The sequence below is a fragment of the Rhopalosiphum maidis genome, chromosome 2 (assembly GCF_003676215.2).
Source record: "Rhopalosiphum maidis isolate BTI-1 chromosome 2, ASM367621v3, whole genome shotgun sequence".
Taxonomy (NCBI): Eukaryota; Metazoa; Arthropoda; class Insecta; order Hemiptera; family Aphididae; genus Rhopalosiphum; species Rhopalosiphum maidis.
The window spans coordinates 8,617,922-8,637,249 of NC_040878.1; the positions used below are offsets into that span (position 1 = coordinate 8,617,922).

Genomic DNA, 19,328 nt, shown 5'->3' on the forward strand with positions numbered 1-19,328 from the left:
AATACATTTTAACTTTAAATTCATAAAAAAAATTGTGTCTATATATTTTTATATAGCTATAAGAATAACTTTTGTGGGATCTTTAAATTTTTAAAAAATTTTCATCCATCAAATAATTTTTATCGCCTTTTTTCATAGGAAAAAAACTATAAAAATGAAAAATTTCTCATACCTATAAATAATTAAAAAATAGTTGAAATATTTTGAAATTTCATAATTTATAAATAAAAAAATCTTAATATAAACATTTGGTATTAGTTTTAGGTATCTACAGTTATTGTTTTCGAGTTACAAGTAAAAAATAAAATCAATTTTATTCAAAATTGAATTAGCGTAAAAGTTTCCGTTTTTCCATAATTGTTTGGTTTTTCCGATTTAAAAAAAATAATTTACACAATATAACTTTCTATCCATAATCACACTTGTTAAAGCTTTTTACTGATAACTCATGTACTAATTCACAAAATAAAAAACATGATAAAATCAATACATTCATCACTCCGCTTAGAATCTAAAATTATTATTTAATAGAATTATCAGTTAAGGCAGGATTAATTTGTTAATTATAAAAATTATTAGTATTTAAAGTCTCTTTAATTTTTGCAATACATTAAAAATATCAAATTTAAATAAATAATATATACGTTTATTCACTTTCAAAATTAGGCATATAATATTTAAGGACAGTTTTAAAAGAGAAGAGACAAATAATTCTTATTATAATGAAAAAAATAAATTATTAAATTACAAGAAACAATTGATTGTACATTAATATAATATTTTAATCCATAAATAATTTTAATCTAATAAAAAGCGTGACTACATATGAACACATCAAAACTAAATATTTGAATATGTTTTGTTACAGAACATAGTCTTAGTAAAATTGTATTAGGTTAAATCACAAGGCCCACAAACATAATATAATCACAACTTTAAAAATATAGTTTTAAACAAAAATAAAAATTGTTAAAAAAATATAATGAGCCAATGTAATGGTTCACAATCTACAGATAAATTAATTTTTTGCAGCATTATCTTAAAATGTTCCGAGTATAGAGTTTTATCATAGTTAGTAATTTGCCCAAAACAAAATTTTAATTTTCATTAGATATAAATCAAAATATCAAAAATATTTATAACCCCAATATTTGTAAAGTTATATTTAAACATCATTAATACCATGTCAAATATTATTTAGATTAATTTATTTAATAATTAAGAAAAAGGAACAAAAGTAGACAGATATATTAAATTATTAAACATGAATACTTTGACATTTTTTATTAATTTATCTTATGTAGCTTGTAATTTACATTTGAAATAAAAAAAGTTGTGTTCAATATTAAAAAATTGCTAAAAAAATATATTAGATGGTAGTAATTACTCTTAAACTGTATATATTTAATATTATTTGATTTCCATTTGTATAAAAAAAGAATCTGATACGAGCATTATATAATTATATTATGCTAGAAGTATACATTTAGATGAATCGTTTTATTTACACCGCCTTTTAATTAATTTTCTGAATTTTATGTTTAAAATTAAATACAGGGATAGGTTATGTAATATACTGAAATGTAATAATGAAGCTGATTTTATCACATTTTAATAGATTAAATTAATAATTGCAATTGCGCGTATAAACATATTGAATTATACTGTACAAACCAGCACACCCTGTAATTAACATTGGTACATTTTTTTGGTAAGGTAAAAAAAATAATAATAACATTAAATGTATATTAGTACAAATAGTATAAACAAGTTTAAAAATTGGCAAGAATGGATAATGGAAGACCTCCTATGTATAACCAGTTAGTAATCTCAGTCATTAAACCCTAGTGTTATATTTATAATTTTGCAGTCAATTAAACATACAATACCAATGAATATATTATAAACAATTTTAAACTGTTATTTTCTTATATTTTTTATTTATTTATTAATTTAATTTAATTTTGAACCAACCTAACTTTAGTTTAATTAAGGAATTTTTATTAAGACAAGGCGTCAACATTATACATCAAGTATATCTACCTATATTATACAAAAAATAATTTAAAATTTGATAACTTTACTAATTGTAAAATTTCAAATAGACTAGTATAAAATAATCAGTACTATATTTAATAGTTTGTTTAATTAGATAAATTAACTATAAAAATCAACTAAATTGTTTTATGAATAAAAATTATTTACAGACACGTGTTTGATGTTTAGATAATGTGTATAAATATTTTGAAAAACTATCCCTTACATATTGTGGGTCACTATCAAAATTATTGATGTGGGGTATGACCGTAGTATTTGGACCCCACACAATTGGAGCCATATCTGCTTTAATAACAGCTTCCATATTACTGTCTATATAATAAGCACTTTCGCGCTTAAAGAAATTGTGAAGATAACAGCAGGCTTTAACGATGATTTGTACTTTTTTTGCTTCTAAGTTAACAGGTGTTTGAAGTACACCAAACCTCCATGCCATAATGGCCAGAGTTTTGGCAGCCCTTTGATTGGCTCTGACTAATTGTCTATTAAAAAGTTTATTAGCGTCCCCGCCTTTATCATTCACTGCTCTATAGGGCACCATAAAATTTTCTTGAAGTTTAAAACATTCATCAGCTACAAATACGTAAGGTAACTGATTAGAATTTAGCTGGCATGGTAACTTAGTCATTCTCAATTTGCGTTCTAAAATTGTATTTGGTGGATTATCTTCAGAAAGATGCCCACTTGGGCAAGTATCTACCAAGAGGAACTCATAGTTGGAATCAACTACGGCTGATAGTAAAACACTTGGTCGACGGCGTTCATTAAGATAATCTGAATCTGCTTTAGATGCCTTACGAAGTTCAATATGACGCGCACATGCAGCACCTAAGCATGATGGAAATCTTGTAGTACGTTCAAAAGTTGTTGACACTAGCATCCATTCTTCTTCTGTTTGAGGGCACTAAAAATAAATAAATCATATTAATTTGTTCGTTTGTAACAAAAAAAAAAAACAGTTTTAACTCTATGCAACAATATTAGACAAACAATTTCTAAACAATCTAATAAAAAATAGTAACATTAAAAAAACTGTCAAAAACTACAACACAAATTTTTATTTTATAAACTATTTAACAATAAAAACATAGCAAAAAAAAGTTTAGTCAGCTGAACTTAAGTATGATATGAACTACAATTTGTTTTTGTTCAAGACTTCTATGCAGAATTTAAAATAAGCTCAGGGTAAGTATCAAAGCATATTTTAACATATAAAGTAGGTGGCATGAGTGCCACCTAGTGAAAAATTAGTGCCACCTTGTGGTTTTAATGAATGTGTTTTGTACCCCATGGCCCATGCCCCAAGTCCTGGGGCACATAATTATTATTATTATTTCCTTATGGCTTATGGTGCCACCTAGTAAAAAATTCTTAAAATATGCTCTGGTAAGTATACACTTATTTCATTTGAAATTAAAAAACTCTTGGTTTTATGTAATTTGTAATATTATAATCATTGTAAATTGTGTCATTTTTATGAAGAAAAACATTGTGTAAACCGTTGGGTGCATAAACTGTTAGCAAGCAACAAGACAGTTGCTGAAATGAAGATCCGCAATGACTTCATGTTTCAGTTAGTAATAGCTATACAAGAGGGTATACTCAAATATAATAAAGTTATATATTAATAAGTAGTAAAATATTTTTATTATTTTATCTCATAGTTATATTTAGCTGATATTTTATGCATTTATGATTATTTACTTAAATAGTGGTTTATTCTCTAATTCTGCGACTAAAAACCAACATGAATTGATTTTAAAATTGAGAAATAGATAAAATATAAAACATTAGAATTTACAAATACACTATAAGAACATTCTTTAATGTATATTATGTATACAGTTTTATTTTTAATTAAGCAAATATATTAAAGGGAAGAAAATAGTTGAAAAAACTTTTCAAATACCTATTGTGTTTAAAAGAAGTATAGTGGAGTGAGAGGTGACAACCTTTTCTGCCTTTGTCCTCAAACAATTTATCTATATATGTAACATTAAATAATATATCTTAAAGATTTGTAAAATTGTAAAATTAGTGAAAATATTTTTGAAAAGTTAGAATTATCTATATATTATATATAGATACAACAAGTGTATCAATATGCAAAAATGGGTAATTAAAAAGTTAATTTATTCAGCTTTTAAACTTAACTGGTGGTTAGTTAATTTTTTAATGAACTTAATAACTTAATTTAAAAATGTATAGGTATTACAATTTAAATTAAAAATATATTTATTGTTTATAAAAGTCTATGATGGTGGTTAAAATTACAATTAGTTAACTAATTATTTATTTTATTATAATGTAAAAAACTAATGATTTTAAAGAAAAGTAAACAAAAAATTCTCAATTCAATAATTTAGTAGGTAGATACAAATGTATAATTAACTAAATCATCAGTAGGCAATAAAATGATAGCAGCCAGAAAAATATTAAACAACCAAACAAGTAATGGGCTTATAGTTTTTCATAGTTTAAATTTGGTTAGGTTAGAATGTTAGATTAATAACGTCAAAAGTTTATTAGAACATTTATATGATTTCAACTTAGTAGTCAGAGAATATAGCATAGATATAATTACAAGTTTTAAGTTATTAAATATGTCAATAATTGTTTTCATTAGGTAAATAATACCCTACTGTGATTTGGAAATAAAAAAGTATTAAGAATACCTAAAGGTCTGAAGTAATAATTAAATTATTATTAGTTTTATAAATAAACACAAGGACACTGATCTAGTTTCTAGACACACAATGATACTAAACTTTTTTTAATAAGGGAAAATGGGTAATATTGCTATATAAATATACATATATTTAGTATAGGTATAAGATATGAATAAAAATACCTTAATGTAGTCTTTGAGTGCTTCTATAATACAGTCACAAGTTTCTACAATGATCTTTGCTAACATTTGAGGTGATATGTGGGTATCAACCTTAATTTCTTGTAATGTAGAGCTGGTACCTAGAAATCTAAGAGTTGCTGTCAAACGTCTAGCAGCACTCACTTTTAGTCCGTTTTTAACTTTAGCCATGTATGGGTGCAATTTCGACAATAATTTGTGAAATGTCTGTCTATCAACACGTAACCTTTTGCCACGGTCTTCCTTAGCCAGCCAGTCCAGCTCTTTTTCCAGTAATGCATCTCTAATGTGACCGTCCCGTTGGCCAAAGTATGGACGTTGTTCCATCGACTGATGTGATGATAACGATGAGGAACTACATTCAGATAGTTGATTTTGGGTACTTAACAGCAGCAAAATCGCGGTCCATTCAAGATGGTCAAGTGAGGAGTCTTCAGCTAATAATGCTAGTAATAACAATTCGTTGTTGGTTAACATGTCATCATTGCACCAAGGATCAGTGTTTGTATATGAATAGATCCTTTTTAATTAACAGTATATAATTCAAAATAAAAAGTATAAAATTTAACAATTACATTAAAAAATGAATCACAATTTGTATTTTGTATTTAATTTTACTCTAATAATAAAAATTGAATAAAAAATAAGAAACTTTTTTACTCGGAGAATAATGTATACTCAATACTGTAAATAAGTTACTCTTTCGACGAACTGAACTAGAAACAGGAAAATGCCGAGCTGATGCCGAAAACTGATAATGCCAAAATAATGATTACGCGATATAGTTTACAGTGTTGATATATTCTTAGCTTCACTTAAAAAAATATATTTAGAAAAGGGAAATTTCATATTATTCATCTACATATAGATTTATAAATAAATGTATATTAATTGTAGATTTATAATTAAAAAATAATAATAAAGAAGTAAGTACCTATATGTAGCTGTTATACTGGGTTACACGAAAATACGAAATACGATACGATCCACCACTTCCAGCCTGAGATCAATTATGATTATACAATTGTATGAGGAGATATGGTTTTGAAATCTTGGTTGGTGGTGGATCATCGAATTTAGAGTTGGATCATAGAATGTTCCACTTTCCACTATGTCAACCAAATACGGTTGTAGATGAAACTCTGTTACTCACGGACTAAGATGTGAGTACATGATTTATATCTATTAGTACGTGCTACTACCGAACAATGGTGGTAAACTATAATCCCATAAACCCTAACTGGCCTAACTTACATAATATGTATTTTATTAAAATAAAGTACCGCCACACCGGTCCAATATATGTGACCTAATAAATACCAAGAACAGTACCATGAAAAAAAAAGGTTATGTGGGGAGTTCATCCCTCATATCCTCTTGTGTCAATGCCACCCATGCTTCACATTGTGCAATTTTTGTGTCAGTAAAGTATTTTAAAAATTAAAGTTAATGTCTGAATTATCGTCGTTGATGTTTATAATTAACCTAAATCAATATTAAATCAATTTTATTAAATTATTAAATTTTAGTAATCATAAATATAAAATAGTTCCTAAGTTTGAAAATCAACTGTTCCATATTCTATCACTCGCATACATATATTATTTTCGATCTCCGTTTGTTATGATCAAATGTTGTCTCTCTTATAACTTATAACCACAATATAGAGGTGCCAAAGTATCTGTCTAAAGATCTGTCATCCCACAAGTGGTACACGTGATCTTATTGATATTCGTCAAATGTTTTTATATGCATTAAATATTATATTCTGCCTATTCTGGTATAGAATATAATAATTATAATATATATAAAATATAAAATATAAATTATATAATAACATACATATATAAATACTGCCATACTGCAGCTACCAATTGGCAACTAGTCCTAATTATTTAGTTGTCAGTTGAAACAACCATCAGATTTGACAGTTAAAGTTTATTTAATGATCCAAAAGGAAATACTATAGTTTTTGAATTTGAAATAGTAGACATTATAGTGAAAAAAACGATATGATAAAGAAACTAGATGTGAGAATCCAAGCAGGAAATAGAGCTTGATATTATGAACTTGCAAAGCTATTGCAAGATCGCTGTCAAAAAAGATAAAGAAAACAAAAGATATCTATAATTTACACCACCCCGATACGACCTGTAATACTGTTCAGGTGAAACTTGGACACTGAGGAAATCAGATGAAAATAAATTTATTGTACTAGAAAAAAATACTGCGAATATTTTTTAAGTCGAAAAAATATGAAATAGTAGAAAAGCGGAGACGAAGAAAAACTAGAAATTTAGAAGAAATGTGTAACGGAATAATTTATACAATTATATAATATAGTATAGTAGGTACCATCTGCTATCTAGTTATCTTATCGTTATTATACGGTATATACACCTATACACCTATCACACGGTTATTGATATATCGATCAATATATTATACATATATAGGTAGGTATAGAAATACACAAAAATAGGTAATATACAGAATATGACAGGATATAAATAAGTAACTGAAAAGTTAAATGGCCCCAATTAAATACTATATTCATATCGATAAGACGATAAGACTCCGCATAGCACATACAATAACACCATAGTAGTCGAATACTTAATTGTACTTGTACATTACATTTAAATCGTATAGAAATTACTTTGTGACATATCGGAGAATATAATTATAAACACTATTTTTATAACATCTATTGGAAATCACATAGTAGTAGTTGTGTGATGTCACAATTGAGACATAAAAACACAATCCCTGAGATACTAAAATCATCTTTTTATGCACACTACCACTCAGGGAAAGAACGAAGACCGTGGTAGTCTATAAAAAGAGGAAGATTACGCTGAGCAGGACATAATATAATGAGAAGTCAGTATTATTCTTTACTAAGAGTGGTGTGAAACATATTTAACATAATCTTGTAGGGAAAAACATCCTTGGGAAGACCAAAATTGAGATGGGAAGATACAGTTAAAACTTAAAAAGGCACGTGAAAGCATTAGGAGGTGGGTCAATTTAGAAGGCTCTAGAAATTAGAAATTGATAGATATGGTCCTAGGAACTAGATACCCCCTCACCTCCCATGGCCAAAATAAATAAATAAATAATAATAAAATAATAAATTGTATATTAATTTATTGATATTAAAATATAGCATAAATAAATATCCGAGTAGATTTTTGTTATTTTTTATTTATTATATGATGGAAATTGTACTTGCATGGAATTTATATGCTTTTGGGTTTCAATTTTTCTTTAAACACTACTGGTTCAACATAATTTTCTCCGATTAAACATTAATTTGTTTAAAAGCGTCTTCTATATTTACTCTTCTTTATCTGTCTTCCTTTCTTAACCATAATCCTATATGTTTGAAAATTATATAAATACCTTATACCTATATACATCCATCATAAATATACATAAACATTAATACACAACTTTCTCCCTGTATTTTCCTGATAAAGTCTGTACGACACGAGTCGTATCTTTCTTGACCTACATCTCCAACAAAAAGACGACATTGCAGGACGTCCATTTTTTATTACAACTAAACGAGGTGGTGTATTGTGACCGGTCATAATTTTACATTTGATGCAGTACGAAGGTCGGCTGAACTCTATTATATTTATATTATGACTTTCACGTATGTAACGAGAATTATTTTCAGGGAATGAATTAATGATTTCGTCTGAATCTTCATCAGCTGTATTCATTTTAGTACGAATGTATAGTAAGTCTAGTATAATATATCATAAAATATAATTTTCTGAAGTTAAGATGATATATTTATCGTACATAAATATAAAAAATTAAACAGTAAAATAAGAAGATATCTAAAAACGACTTTTTTTTTAAATTTGATTACGAATAATTATTTAATGGTTAATAGTGTTAATACTTAATACTATAATAACATCATTATAGGTAATGAAGGTAATACATTTTATTTATTTTTTCATTTTTATTATGACTACAGACTAATATATTTACAATTTAAACATAGTTATATAATATAACAGCCAAATACCTTATCTAATAATAACAATATGATGTCCATAATACGTTAAATAAATTCAAAGTTTAAAGACAAAAAACAAAATATTAATAGCATCATCGTGTGGTTTAAAAATGGTGAATTTTTTTAATATTATAATCAATATAACACTAAAATAAGACATACTTAGTAGGTATTCTCTAAAAATGTCAAGTTTCTTAAGAAATTAAAGGGTGTGATTGTGTGAACAAATGAAGTACCTATAATATACAGCTTATCAATAAGTACCTACTTTATGGCTTACGACTTATACTTATCGATCTATACTTTTAATTTATTCAACAAGGGTTTTTCTTAAATAGCAAGTTTTGGTTCAGATGGTAATTATTATAAAATATAAATAATTTTAAAAGAAACGATTTTTCTTTCGTGATTAAAAAAACTAAATTTAATTATTTCACACTTTCGCCATTAATATAGAATTGAATTAATAAAATAATAATTAATTTTCTTTTTTTATATTGTATATTTGTACCAATAGTGTAGGTACTAGATTTGCGTCAGAGAAAAGAGATTTTTACATTACAGGTAGGTACATGTTATTGGCGACTGCAGTCAATTATGATTAGAAATAAAAAATTATTAAATAAAGTCAAATAAATGAAAAAAATGTAATCAATCCTCATCCATATACAAAAGTATATAAATAGATATTTCATACGAATGCAAAAAAACAAAATAAAAAGAGGTCTTTAGAAGCAGGAGCTTTTTTTTTGATTTGATCTTTGTAATAGATGTGATAAATTTCAACTTAATGATAAATCATTGTATATTTGCATTCTGGTATTCAAAAAACGATTTAGCAGAGTCGGTCGTCGGTCGTTGGTCTATAGTCTATCTGTTAGCCTATATTATAATTAAGTATATTTTGTGTTTTGTTTTTTGGTATTGCTAATAGGTAATTTAATAATTTATTTGTTATTATATTTAATTATTTTTTACCAAAAACATTATGTTTGTAAAAATCATTGCGAGTATAACATAATATAATACTATATGTAAAAGTTATGTGTCCATACGAATACGAATAATGTTTTTGATCTATAACAAAGCATTGAATATTGTTATTCATAGTTTAAATAATATGAAATGTACTAATGTAGATACTAGAAAGAATCGGACATACTATGCGAATGTGGCGAATATCAATCGGATGAACGCACTTTCTACAGTGCGTAGTTCTAGCCCCGTCAGGATGCACAACTGACGACTTGACTCTAGCCAACGAAAAAGCAATATCAATTGCTACTGGCTAAAACAAAATATCTAAATATTTATTTTATATTATATTCTATACTTTAACCTACTTTATTTTTAGATTACTTTAATTTTATATGTATTTATTAATTTAATAGCATAATATAGAATTAGTTCCAGCTAGTACGATAAGAAGAATATGTAATCGTTCAAATTTAAACTTAAAATATCCATAAAAAAAATATGCTTAAATATACATTTTTAGATTTTTTAAATTTTAGTATGCACTACTTATGAAGAATCTTGTACGGATTTTTTAATCTTGGTGATATAAAAATAATTTTTTTATATATTTTTAAATTAACATTTTAAGGTTTTAAATTTTAACGATTATAAAAGTATTGTAACCATGTATTTTTAATATTTTTTCAATTGACATATGAATAACTTTTGAAGAACCTTATACTAAATTTTCTAGTGGATACTAACCAAAAAATACATTTTTATCGATATTAATATAAAAACAAAGTAAAAGAAAAATGTTTATAAATAGCTCAAGAAGTCAAGAGGAGTGAAATATTTTATGTACATAGAAAATAATGAAATAAATATTTTGTGAATTTATCAAGTATTTTCAGTTATTCGTTTTTGAGTTACATTAAAAAAAAACGAAATCAAATCTTCAAAAATTGGACTTCCTTTGTTCTTTATTTTTCCCGATCATTTTGAAAAATATTGAACATTTTTAATTTTAATTTTTTTAAAGTACAAATTACTAATTTTAGTACTACACAATTCGAAATTCCGAAACCACCCTCAAAGTTAGAAAATAAAGCATTTTTAACTACTATTATAGTTTACAAAATTGATTGTAAAATCAGTATATTCATTGCATTGCTCAAAAATATTAAAATTAACTAAGCCACGTTATTAAAACTTAATTTTAACTTTAAGTTAATGCCAATAAGTAAAATAGGTCAGGTAGATCAAATGCTAGTAACACACTATTAAAGTTAGAAATTTTAATATTTTAATTGAAAATTATAAAAAACCAGATGAAATATTTTTAAAAGGTACTTATGCCAATCAATTAGTATTTTCTTAATATTATTACTGTAAACAATTCACATTTAAAAATGTATTTTCCACAGAGTTACTAAGGAAGATTAGTTAAAGTATTACAATTCAATATTTGATATATGTATCTTTTATAACCTAAACACACTTGTCAGTAATAAATTATATATTTAATCAATTTTTTACTTAAAAAAAAAAATTACAAATTGTAACTTGTAAGTCAATATTATAAGCAGTCTTAAGCATAATATCTAAGGTTGAGATTGTGAATGGTGTTACAATTGTTGTCGTTAAGTGTTTTTGATATACTTAAAAACGTCTATCATGCTTTTTGACAGAATTTCTTATACTTATAAAAGAACCTATAAATAAATGTGGAGGTCATGGCTATAGTTTATAGTGACTGCAGTAGGATTATGAAAATTTCATAATGGTATTTAATTTATTGGTCGAACTTTTTTCTGTAGAGACGCATGGTTAAATTTAATTGTTTTATTAAAATAGTATAATGAGCACTATGCTCTTCATAACAGCCTTAACATATTTGAATTTATAAATCCTTGATTAATCATGATCCCTTATACCCATACTTTTTTGTATGGGAATTATATATATTTAGTACCATATTATGATAAAAATCTATTAGGTAGGTACTTAAGTTACTTAAATACAAAACTTTTAAGATATACTGTATTTATATATATACATATGTTTTGAAAAAAAAGTGAGGGCTATTCCATGAATTTAAAACCGTTTTAAAATATATCATCATTTACAAAATGTAGTACTGTTATGTAATTAATTGATACATTTTTATTAAAAAAAAACAGAAATCACAAAAAAAATCTTCTTCGACTGGTTTCGATTTTATGTCTTTTATCAGTCATTATCCACCTGTATTCACCGCATTTTGGATCGTATAAACCTTCTTGAAGATATTGTAATCTTAATGTAAACTTAGGTCCCAATTCTCTAAGAAATGGTTTATTTTTCAAAAACTTATATCTGTGATGTCGGAAAAATATGTAATCTCTCTGATTATGCATTGTCACAACATGTCTGCCTTTAAATTCTGCTTCTTGATGAAATACTGCACCCAACATACGTGCTACAGTTTTACCTAATCCTGTTGTAAAATTTGTAGTGATTACTTCTGGCCTATGGTTAGTAAATTCTTTGCGCTGCCTTTTGTTTGGAAATATAACATTACTTAAACGGAAATATGCTGTTGGTCCATCAGGTAAATGTACAAGAATTAAACCATTGGGTTCATTGCGGTCCTCATTTATTATTATTAAATCTGTATATCCTTTATTAATAGCAGCTTGAATTGTTTCTTTTACAGAAGCGTCGCGACGAAAAATTCTAACAGAGTTAGGAATTATTTCAGTTAAAATTTTACCAAATTCTCTAACCTTCCTCAGAGGCTTTTCTTTATATGTAATCAACACTTTAGGTTTATAAAGGTCTGAATAATAATCAGCAAACTCATCATGTTCAAACTCAGTAGCTAGATCTTGTGTTTTTTGATCATAATCTTCATCATCAGAGTGGAATATTGTTGAATCTGGTTCCCTGGTGTTTTCAATTGTTCGAGGCACTTGCTTCGGATCACCACTAGCCTTTCTAAGTTTTCTATCTCTTTTCTGAATTTTTTTTTTATTTTTTAAGTCTTTTAACTTCTCTTGTCTTAGTAATCCTTTAGGTTTCTTTCGAGCTAATTTTGGTAACTCTGGTTCTGCCGGGCCTTCCTAAAAATAAAAACATTTATATTAATTATTTAGATTTGTATAGTAAAAAAATGTAAAACAACTATATTAGTTTTATTTTCCATATTTCAGATATTTAGTTCATATATTAATATATTACAATACAATGTCATGTTGGTAACATACTATGCTATTTGCTATTGGTCACTGAAACAATAGTCAATAAGTGTTGAATTTTTTAAAGTATATAAAACTGTATTATCAAATATAAAAAAGGATTTTAAAGAGCTTTCAGGATACAAATATCAAATAGCCCATTTTGGCTCTGCTTTTGGAACTTATACTGACTAAGTGGGAACTTCTATTAATGCGTTTTTTTATTAAAGTTAAAATTTTGAAATTGAAACAATCTTTGATTTTTTACACAAAAATGAAGTTTGAATATGGAGACACTAAATATTATGTATATTTTTACAATTAAAATGTATTAAAACCAATTTCTCTTTGTTGCCTGATATCATAACTGTTTTTGAAAATGGAAAAGGGGTAATACTTGGTGAAGCAATTTATACTAACACTAGAGAAAAATTAATTTCAATACAAGGTGAAAATTAGTAGAGTTATAATAACAAAAATTGATAACATAATATATAGAATATTTATATAAGATTGAAATTGAAATTTATAAATATTAACTAGCTAAAAAAATAGGTACTGGTTTAGTTGATGCCCGCCAGCACACATATTCTTCCTCCACTCAGGTTTAGTTAATACATGCCACTTATATTTCACATATTTTCGATTTGCTAATTATCTTTTATACAATTTTTTTTTTATACTGCAGATAAAAAAATAAAAAATCTGTGGTATTAAAAATAATAATAATAGCAACACATTAAATACCAAAAGTAAGATAATATACATAATATATATATAATACTGCCATATCAGTATATATTGTATATTTTGTATTTATTGTGCTATTATTATTATTTTTAATACCAGTGGCTTGGTTTTTCATACCTTTTTTATCTGCAGTATAAAAGAAAAATTGTATAAAAGATAATTAGCACATCAAAAATATGAGGAATATAAGAGGCGGGCATCAACTAAACCCAAGTGGTGGAGAATACGCTGGCTGATGAGTATCAACTAAACCAGTATCAAAAAATAATATAGATAGGTTGCCAGAAGCTAAGAACATTATTGCTTAGTTTACTTTAAAAATGCTCAGATAAATTTTGTGAATGTTGAATGTTCATTATCAACCTATAAAAATTTAAAATTTGCTTGTAAACAATCAACAATCATTCAAAATAAACAATTTTCAAAAATGTTTGATTAATTGATGATAAAATGATTTAATAAAATTAATTGTTTGTGTACAATAATTTATATTGATTCAGAAACTAAAATAGATTAATATAAAAAGTGTCATATTTAATATTTTTATTTTTAAAACATAAATTTTGTTTTCTATATTTCAAACAAAATTAAAATAATTTTGTTAGTGCTTAATATAGATAAATTAAGTGCTCAATTTTTGATTTTTAGGGCCAATAATTCCTGAGCTCTAATAATTAAGAAACAGATATTATTAATTAATAAAGTATTTATAAATAGAGAAATCTTTTATTAAAAACTGATTTAGGATTTGAAAGCAAAATCATTAATTATTTAAACTATATACAGATTGCAATTGGCAGAGTATGTTTTACAAAAAAGCACTCATGTATTGGTAGGTACTACTAGATAGTTCAGTGTTTCCCAACTGGTGTTCCGCAGAACCTAAGGATTCCGTCAACTGGTGCCAAAGGTTCTGAGAGAAATTTGGGAAAATATAAATTAGGTAATTAATAATATTTTTGATTTGAATAATGATTCTAACATAGACTACCTCCAAAAATTATAATGGGGGTTCCGCAAAACATTCAAGATCCTGCAAAGGTTCCGCAAGTAAAAGAAGTTGGGAAACACTGAGATAGATAATATTTTACTTTGAATTACATGTTTTCCAATTGAAACCTTTTTAAGCTATTGATATTATATAAACGTATTTAGATTTTATTTTAACTATTGGTAAACACCTATTTAACATGATAATAGTTATTAATTAATACCCATAGTAATAAATAATTGAACAAAAAATATTACTTACATCAACTTCATTTTCTGGATCTATTTCTTTGAAATCCATTTTTGACAAACAAAGTGGCTATTTATTCGTTTAATGCCAATCTGTGGACAATTCAACTACACACTACACAGAGCAATTGACTTTATTGAAAAAATAATCACAGAATAACTAATAAAATAAACGGTTACAAACTTTATATTATGTGTGAATGCCACATGTGACTACTGACATCCAAGTCCATATCAATGTTGTTTTTCAATTTTTCATAGATAACATGATTTAAGATTATCTTAAAACGTGATAGATAATAAAAAAAATGGAAGAGCTCAGCCTATAATCCAGTGTTGCCAGAATGTACACGAAGTTAACAATTTATCATGGACCATTGAACGTTTGTATGATGAATTACCTATAGTATGCCCCTTAAACCAATAATATCCTCTTTTCGATTTTTTTTTTTATATATCAACCCTACCTAAGGTTGGTTTTGCAGTTTTCCGAAATTTCTCCACTCTTCTCTATTCTCAGCTAGCCTCTTCAGCTCCTTATAATTTGCTAGACCCGTATCGGAAATCATCCTTTTTATGTATGACGTTCTTGGTCGTCCTCGTTCTCTTTTGCCATTTATCTTCCCTTCTATTATGATATACCTACAGAAGCTCTTCTTTGTGTCTTAAGACGTGACCAATCATATTCCATCTTCTTTCTTTTATGGTGCTAAGTATCTTCCTGGATTCATTTATTTCGTTCAAAACATGTTCGTTAGTTCTTCTTTCTGTCCAACTTACTCGCAACATTCTTCTCCAGCACCACATCTCGAAACTGTCAAGGAACTTTTGTTCCGCTCTGTTTAGTACCCACGATTCGCATCCGTAAAGGGCGACACTCCACACATACTTTTATCAGCTGTTTCCTTATACTTATATTCATGTTTTTAGAGCACAGTAGGTTTCTTTCGTTTATGAATGCAGTTTTTACTTGAGCGATCCTTGATTTTACTTCCATAGTACATTTTCCATCTTAGCTAATTATACTACCTAGGTATCTAGAGCTTTCCACTTGGTCGAGAGTGTGGTTATCAATTTTAATTCTTAATCTATGAATACGATTCTTTTTTTGACACATTATTACCTTGGTTTTATTCCAGTTGATTTTAAGATGATAGTTTTGGAAGCACCTTGCTATCTCTTCTAACGTTCTTTTGATATCTTTTTCGCTGCTTGCAACAAGTGTTATGTCATCGACGAATCTTAGAAATGATATCGATTCTCCTCCTACTATCACTCCTATTTTGTCTCTGGTGAGTGCTTCTTTAATTTCATTGATAGATTGTTCAACATAAATATTGAATAATTTTGGTGACAGTGGACACCCTTGTTCAGTTGTTTTCCTCTCTTAGATACTTGGATAAAATTATTCAATCATTATTTACTTATTAAAGAATCAAAATTTATGATTTATAAAATTTCAAAGCATAATTTTATTATTACTAGTATTTTTTTTTTATGTTTCGTGTGTCCCACGACTTTTTAGTTGAGCGTGAAAAATATGCGACAAGTTTTAAAACAATGTCAAAATTTGATTTATATTTTGTATTGAAATTTGTAAAAATATTATTTTAGTATTTATTTTTACATTAACATTTTTTGCATTTCTAAAAATATTTAGAAAAAATCCAGATTTTAAATTTTTGAAGGAATAGGAAAAAAAATTCAAAAAATCTTCATTGGGCCAAAATGGTGAGTATGCTTATACTACTGACCTCATTAATTTCAGAAACACCTTGAATAGTGAATAATAATTAGTTTTGACAAGTTATCATTAAAAATATAAAACTACATAATTCACAATTTGATGACTCAAGATACGTAAGAACAAAATGGATATACAAGGAATGGACAGTTTCTACGATACACGTGTATCCTTTTTCCTGCATGGCTGTATCTTTTGACAATTAATAATCGTATCTTCTATTAAACGGTGTGTATATGTTTTTATAAATAATACTTCAGTAACTATAATGTATTAGATATATAGGTCAATAATAGATAATAACACACTTACCTATATACTTATTACTTAAAACAATAATTAATACACTATTCACAAATCACAAGTCACCACTTATTACTTATTAGTATACCTACTAATACTATAGATACATATCTATTTATTATTTTAGTATGTAGACATTTTTTTTCATTTTTACAGAATCTTTATGTAACTTTTTTACATATTATACGTATCATGTATCAAATATTATATTATTGTAAATAGTAGATTATTGTATATTTTTATATTATTTTATATTATATAACTGTACTACCGTCTACCTGACTACCTAAAATTAATCTATCTTTCTATCATTTTCAGTATCATGCTTTAGTTTAAATATATAATTCACAATTACAATAATATTTTTTTATATGATTTTCCACTTTATAATTCTGTACATATTTTTAAAGTAAACACAAACAAATTGAGATATGTTTAACGAATACCTAAAATTATCATTAAGATTAATATTCGTCTTCATGTATTTACATAAAAAATATTTCCAGAATGAACAAAGTAAATTATAAAAGTAATCATTGTAATTGTGTATTTGATTTCAAGATTTGTTTTGGATTTTAAACAGTGTAAAAATTGTGATGTATTGATTTTACAATGATGTGCGTTTATTTTTTTATTTTTGTGTCTGTTAGCTATCACGTTTTTAAATAGTAATAGTGCTTTGATTTTTAACTTCTGCTCCTTTTTGAAAAATAAAGTGAATTAAGTTAGTACTTTTGGTGGTCAAAAGTAAAAAATATCTACTAGTTTTCAAAATCACCAGGAAAAATCCTAAAAAAATAACGGAAGAACAGGAATTTTTACGCATAACCAATTTTTAACAAAATCGATTTTTTTATTTTGAGGTAATTCAAAAAAGATCCATTGTAAATACTTGAATTTTTCACCAAATTTTTACTTAAGCGTTATCTATATACAATTAAATTTTCAAAATATTTTGATTTTTTTTTAAAGCTATTTATAAACTAATGACATTTTTGATTTTTCTAAGTTTTTTTTTTTAAATGCCGATAAAAAAAAATCGGCATTCCAAAAAATCTTTCAAATTTAATACATAGAAGGTTTGTTGTTATAAGTTTCAGTACTTATCGAAGTAAAAAAAAAAATCTAAAAATTGTTAGTCATAATTTTTATTTATAAGCATTTAAAGTTTAAATGTTTACAAAATATGTCAAAATCACAAAAATCACAAAAATTTGCATGTAATTTTGAATTTAAAAATTCATAAAATTTTTGTGAATTCTACTTAAGGTTAAAAAACCCAATTCAAGGTTCTCCATAACTTTTTCTTCAAATAACTGTAACAAAAACTCCAGCGTCAATATAGAAAAAACTTTATGAGCACATGAAATTTAATTTTTTACGAAATCGGGTAAAATAACGATATATTACAATTTACATATAAGTAATAATATAATATATCCTAATAATTATCCTAATATTCTAGACTGACAAATCATCATTCAGAATTTTTCGTATACAATGATACCTGTCATTGCATTAAAATTTAACATATCCATTATATAGTGATCTACTCGGCTACTCCCCATCTCTACTATACAGCAGAGCGATACCCACTTGCCCACCTTTTAAAAAAAATATATACTTGTAAACATTTTTATTTACCATATTTTTACCAATTATAATAGTGATATAATAATGGGCTAATAATGGTAGCAATTTAAATAAACCAAAAAATATTTAATTTTCATTTGTCAAAGATAAATTCGAGTAAGATCCACTCTAAAGCAAAACTTTTAGCATTTAAAAAGAAGCTAAAAACACCATTTAAGTCTCAAGGAATTTATTACGTAAATTGTATTAACAATGGTTTTGTATTTTTTTGAGTCCTTAACGATAAATAAAAAACATTTATTTTTAGGTTTATAAACAATAACTAAATTATTTATTAATTGGCTATATTATTCTATGCACTATGCAGTAAACAAACAAACGTATATTTTAAATGGCTCAAAACAATAAAATTTTAATTTCTAGGTAACAGTCTATAACAAACAGTATAATTCGACAGTAGTCTATTAGAGAAGACATTTTTAAAAACTATTCACTGAAAGCTAATTTTTTAAAAGTTCATTTATCTTTCAATACTCTTCATAATAATATATATTATTTAAA

General features: G+C 26.0%; 2 protein-coding genes across 2 annotated transcripts; both read right to left on the reverse strand.

The window, feature by feature from the left end:
- Nucleotides 1-1,426: 1,426 nt before the first annotated feature.
- Nucleotides 1,427-5,650, reverse strand: LOC113553418. The gene is made up of 2 exons (XM_026956741.1): nucleotides 4,910-5,650; nucleotides 1,427-2,962 (listed from the first exon to the last, which is right to left on the reverse strand). The coding sequence occupies exons 1-2, from the start codon at nucleotides 5,402-5,404 to the stop codon at nucleotides 2,198-2,200; spliced, it is 1,260 nt and encodes a 419-aa protein (XP_026812542.1). The 5' UTR covers nucleotides 5,405-5,650; the 3' UTR covers nucleotides 1,427-2,197.
- Nucleotides 5,651-11,949: 6,299 nt separating this feature from the next.
- LOC113553108 (probable ribosome production factor 1) lies at nucleotides 11,950-15,349 on the reverse strand. The gene is made up of 2 exons (XM_026956263.1): nucleotides 15,141-15,349; nucleotides 11,950-13,024 (listed from the first exon to the last, which is right to left on the reverse strand). The coding sequence occupies exons 1-2, from the start codon at nucleotides 15,177-15,179 to the stop codon at nucleotides 12,107-12,109; spliced, it is 957 nt and encodes a 318-aa protein (XP_026812064.1). The 5' UTR covers nucleotides 15,180-15,349; the 3' UTR covers nucleotides 11,950-12,106.
- Nucleotides 15,350-19,328: the final 3,979 nt, after the last annotated feature.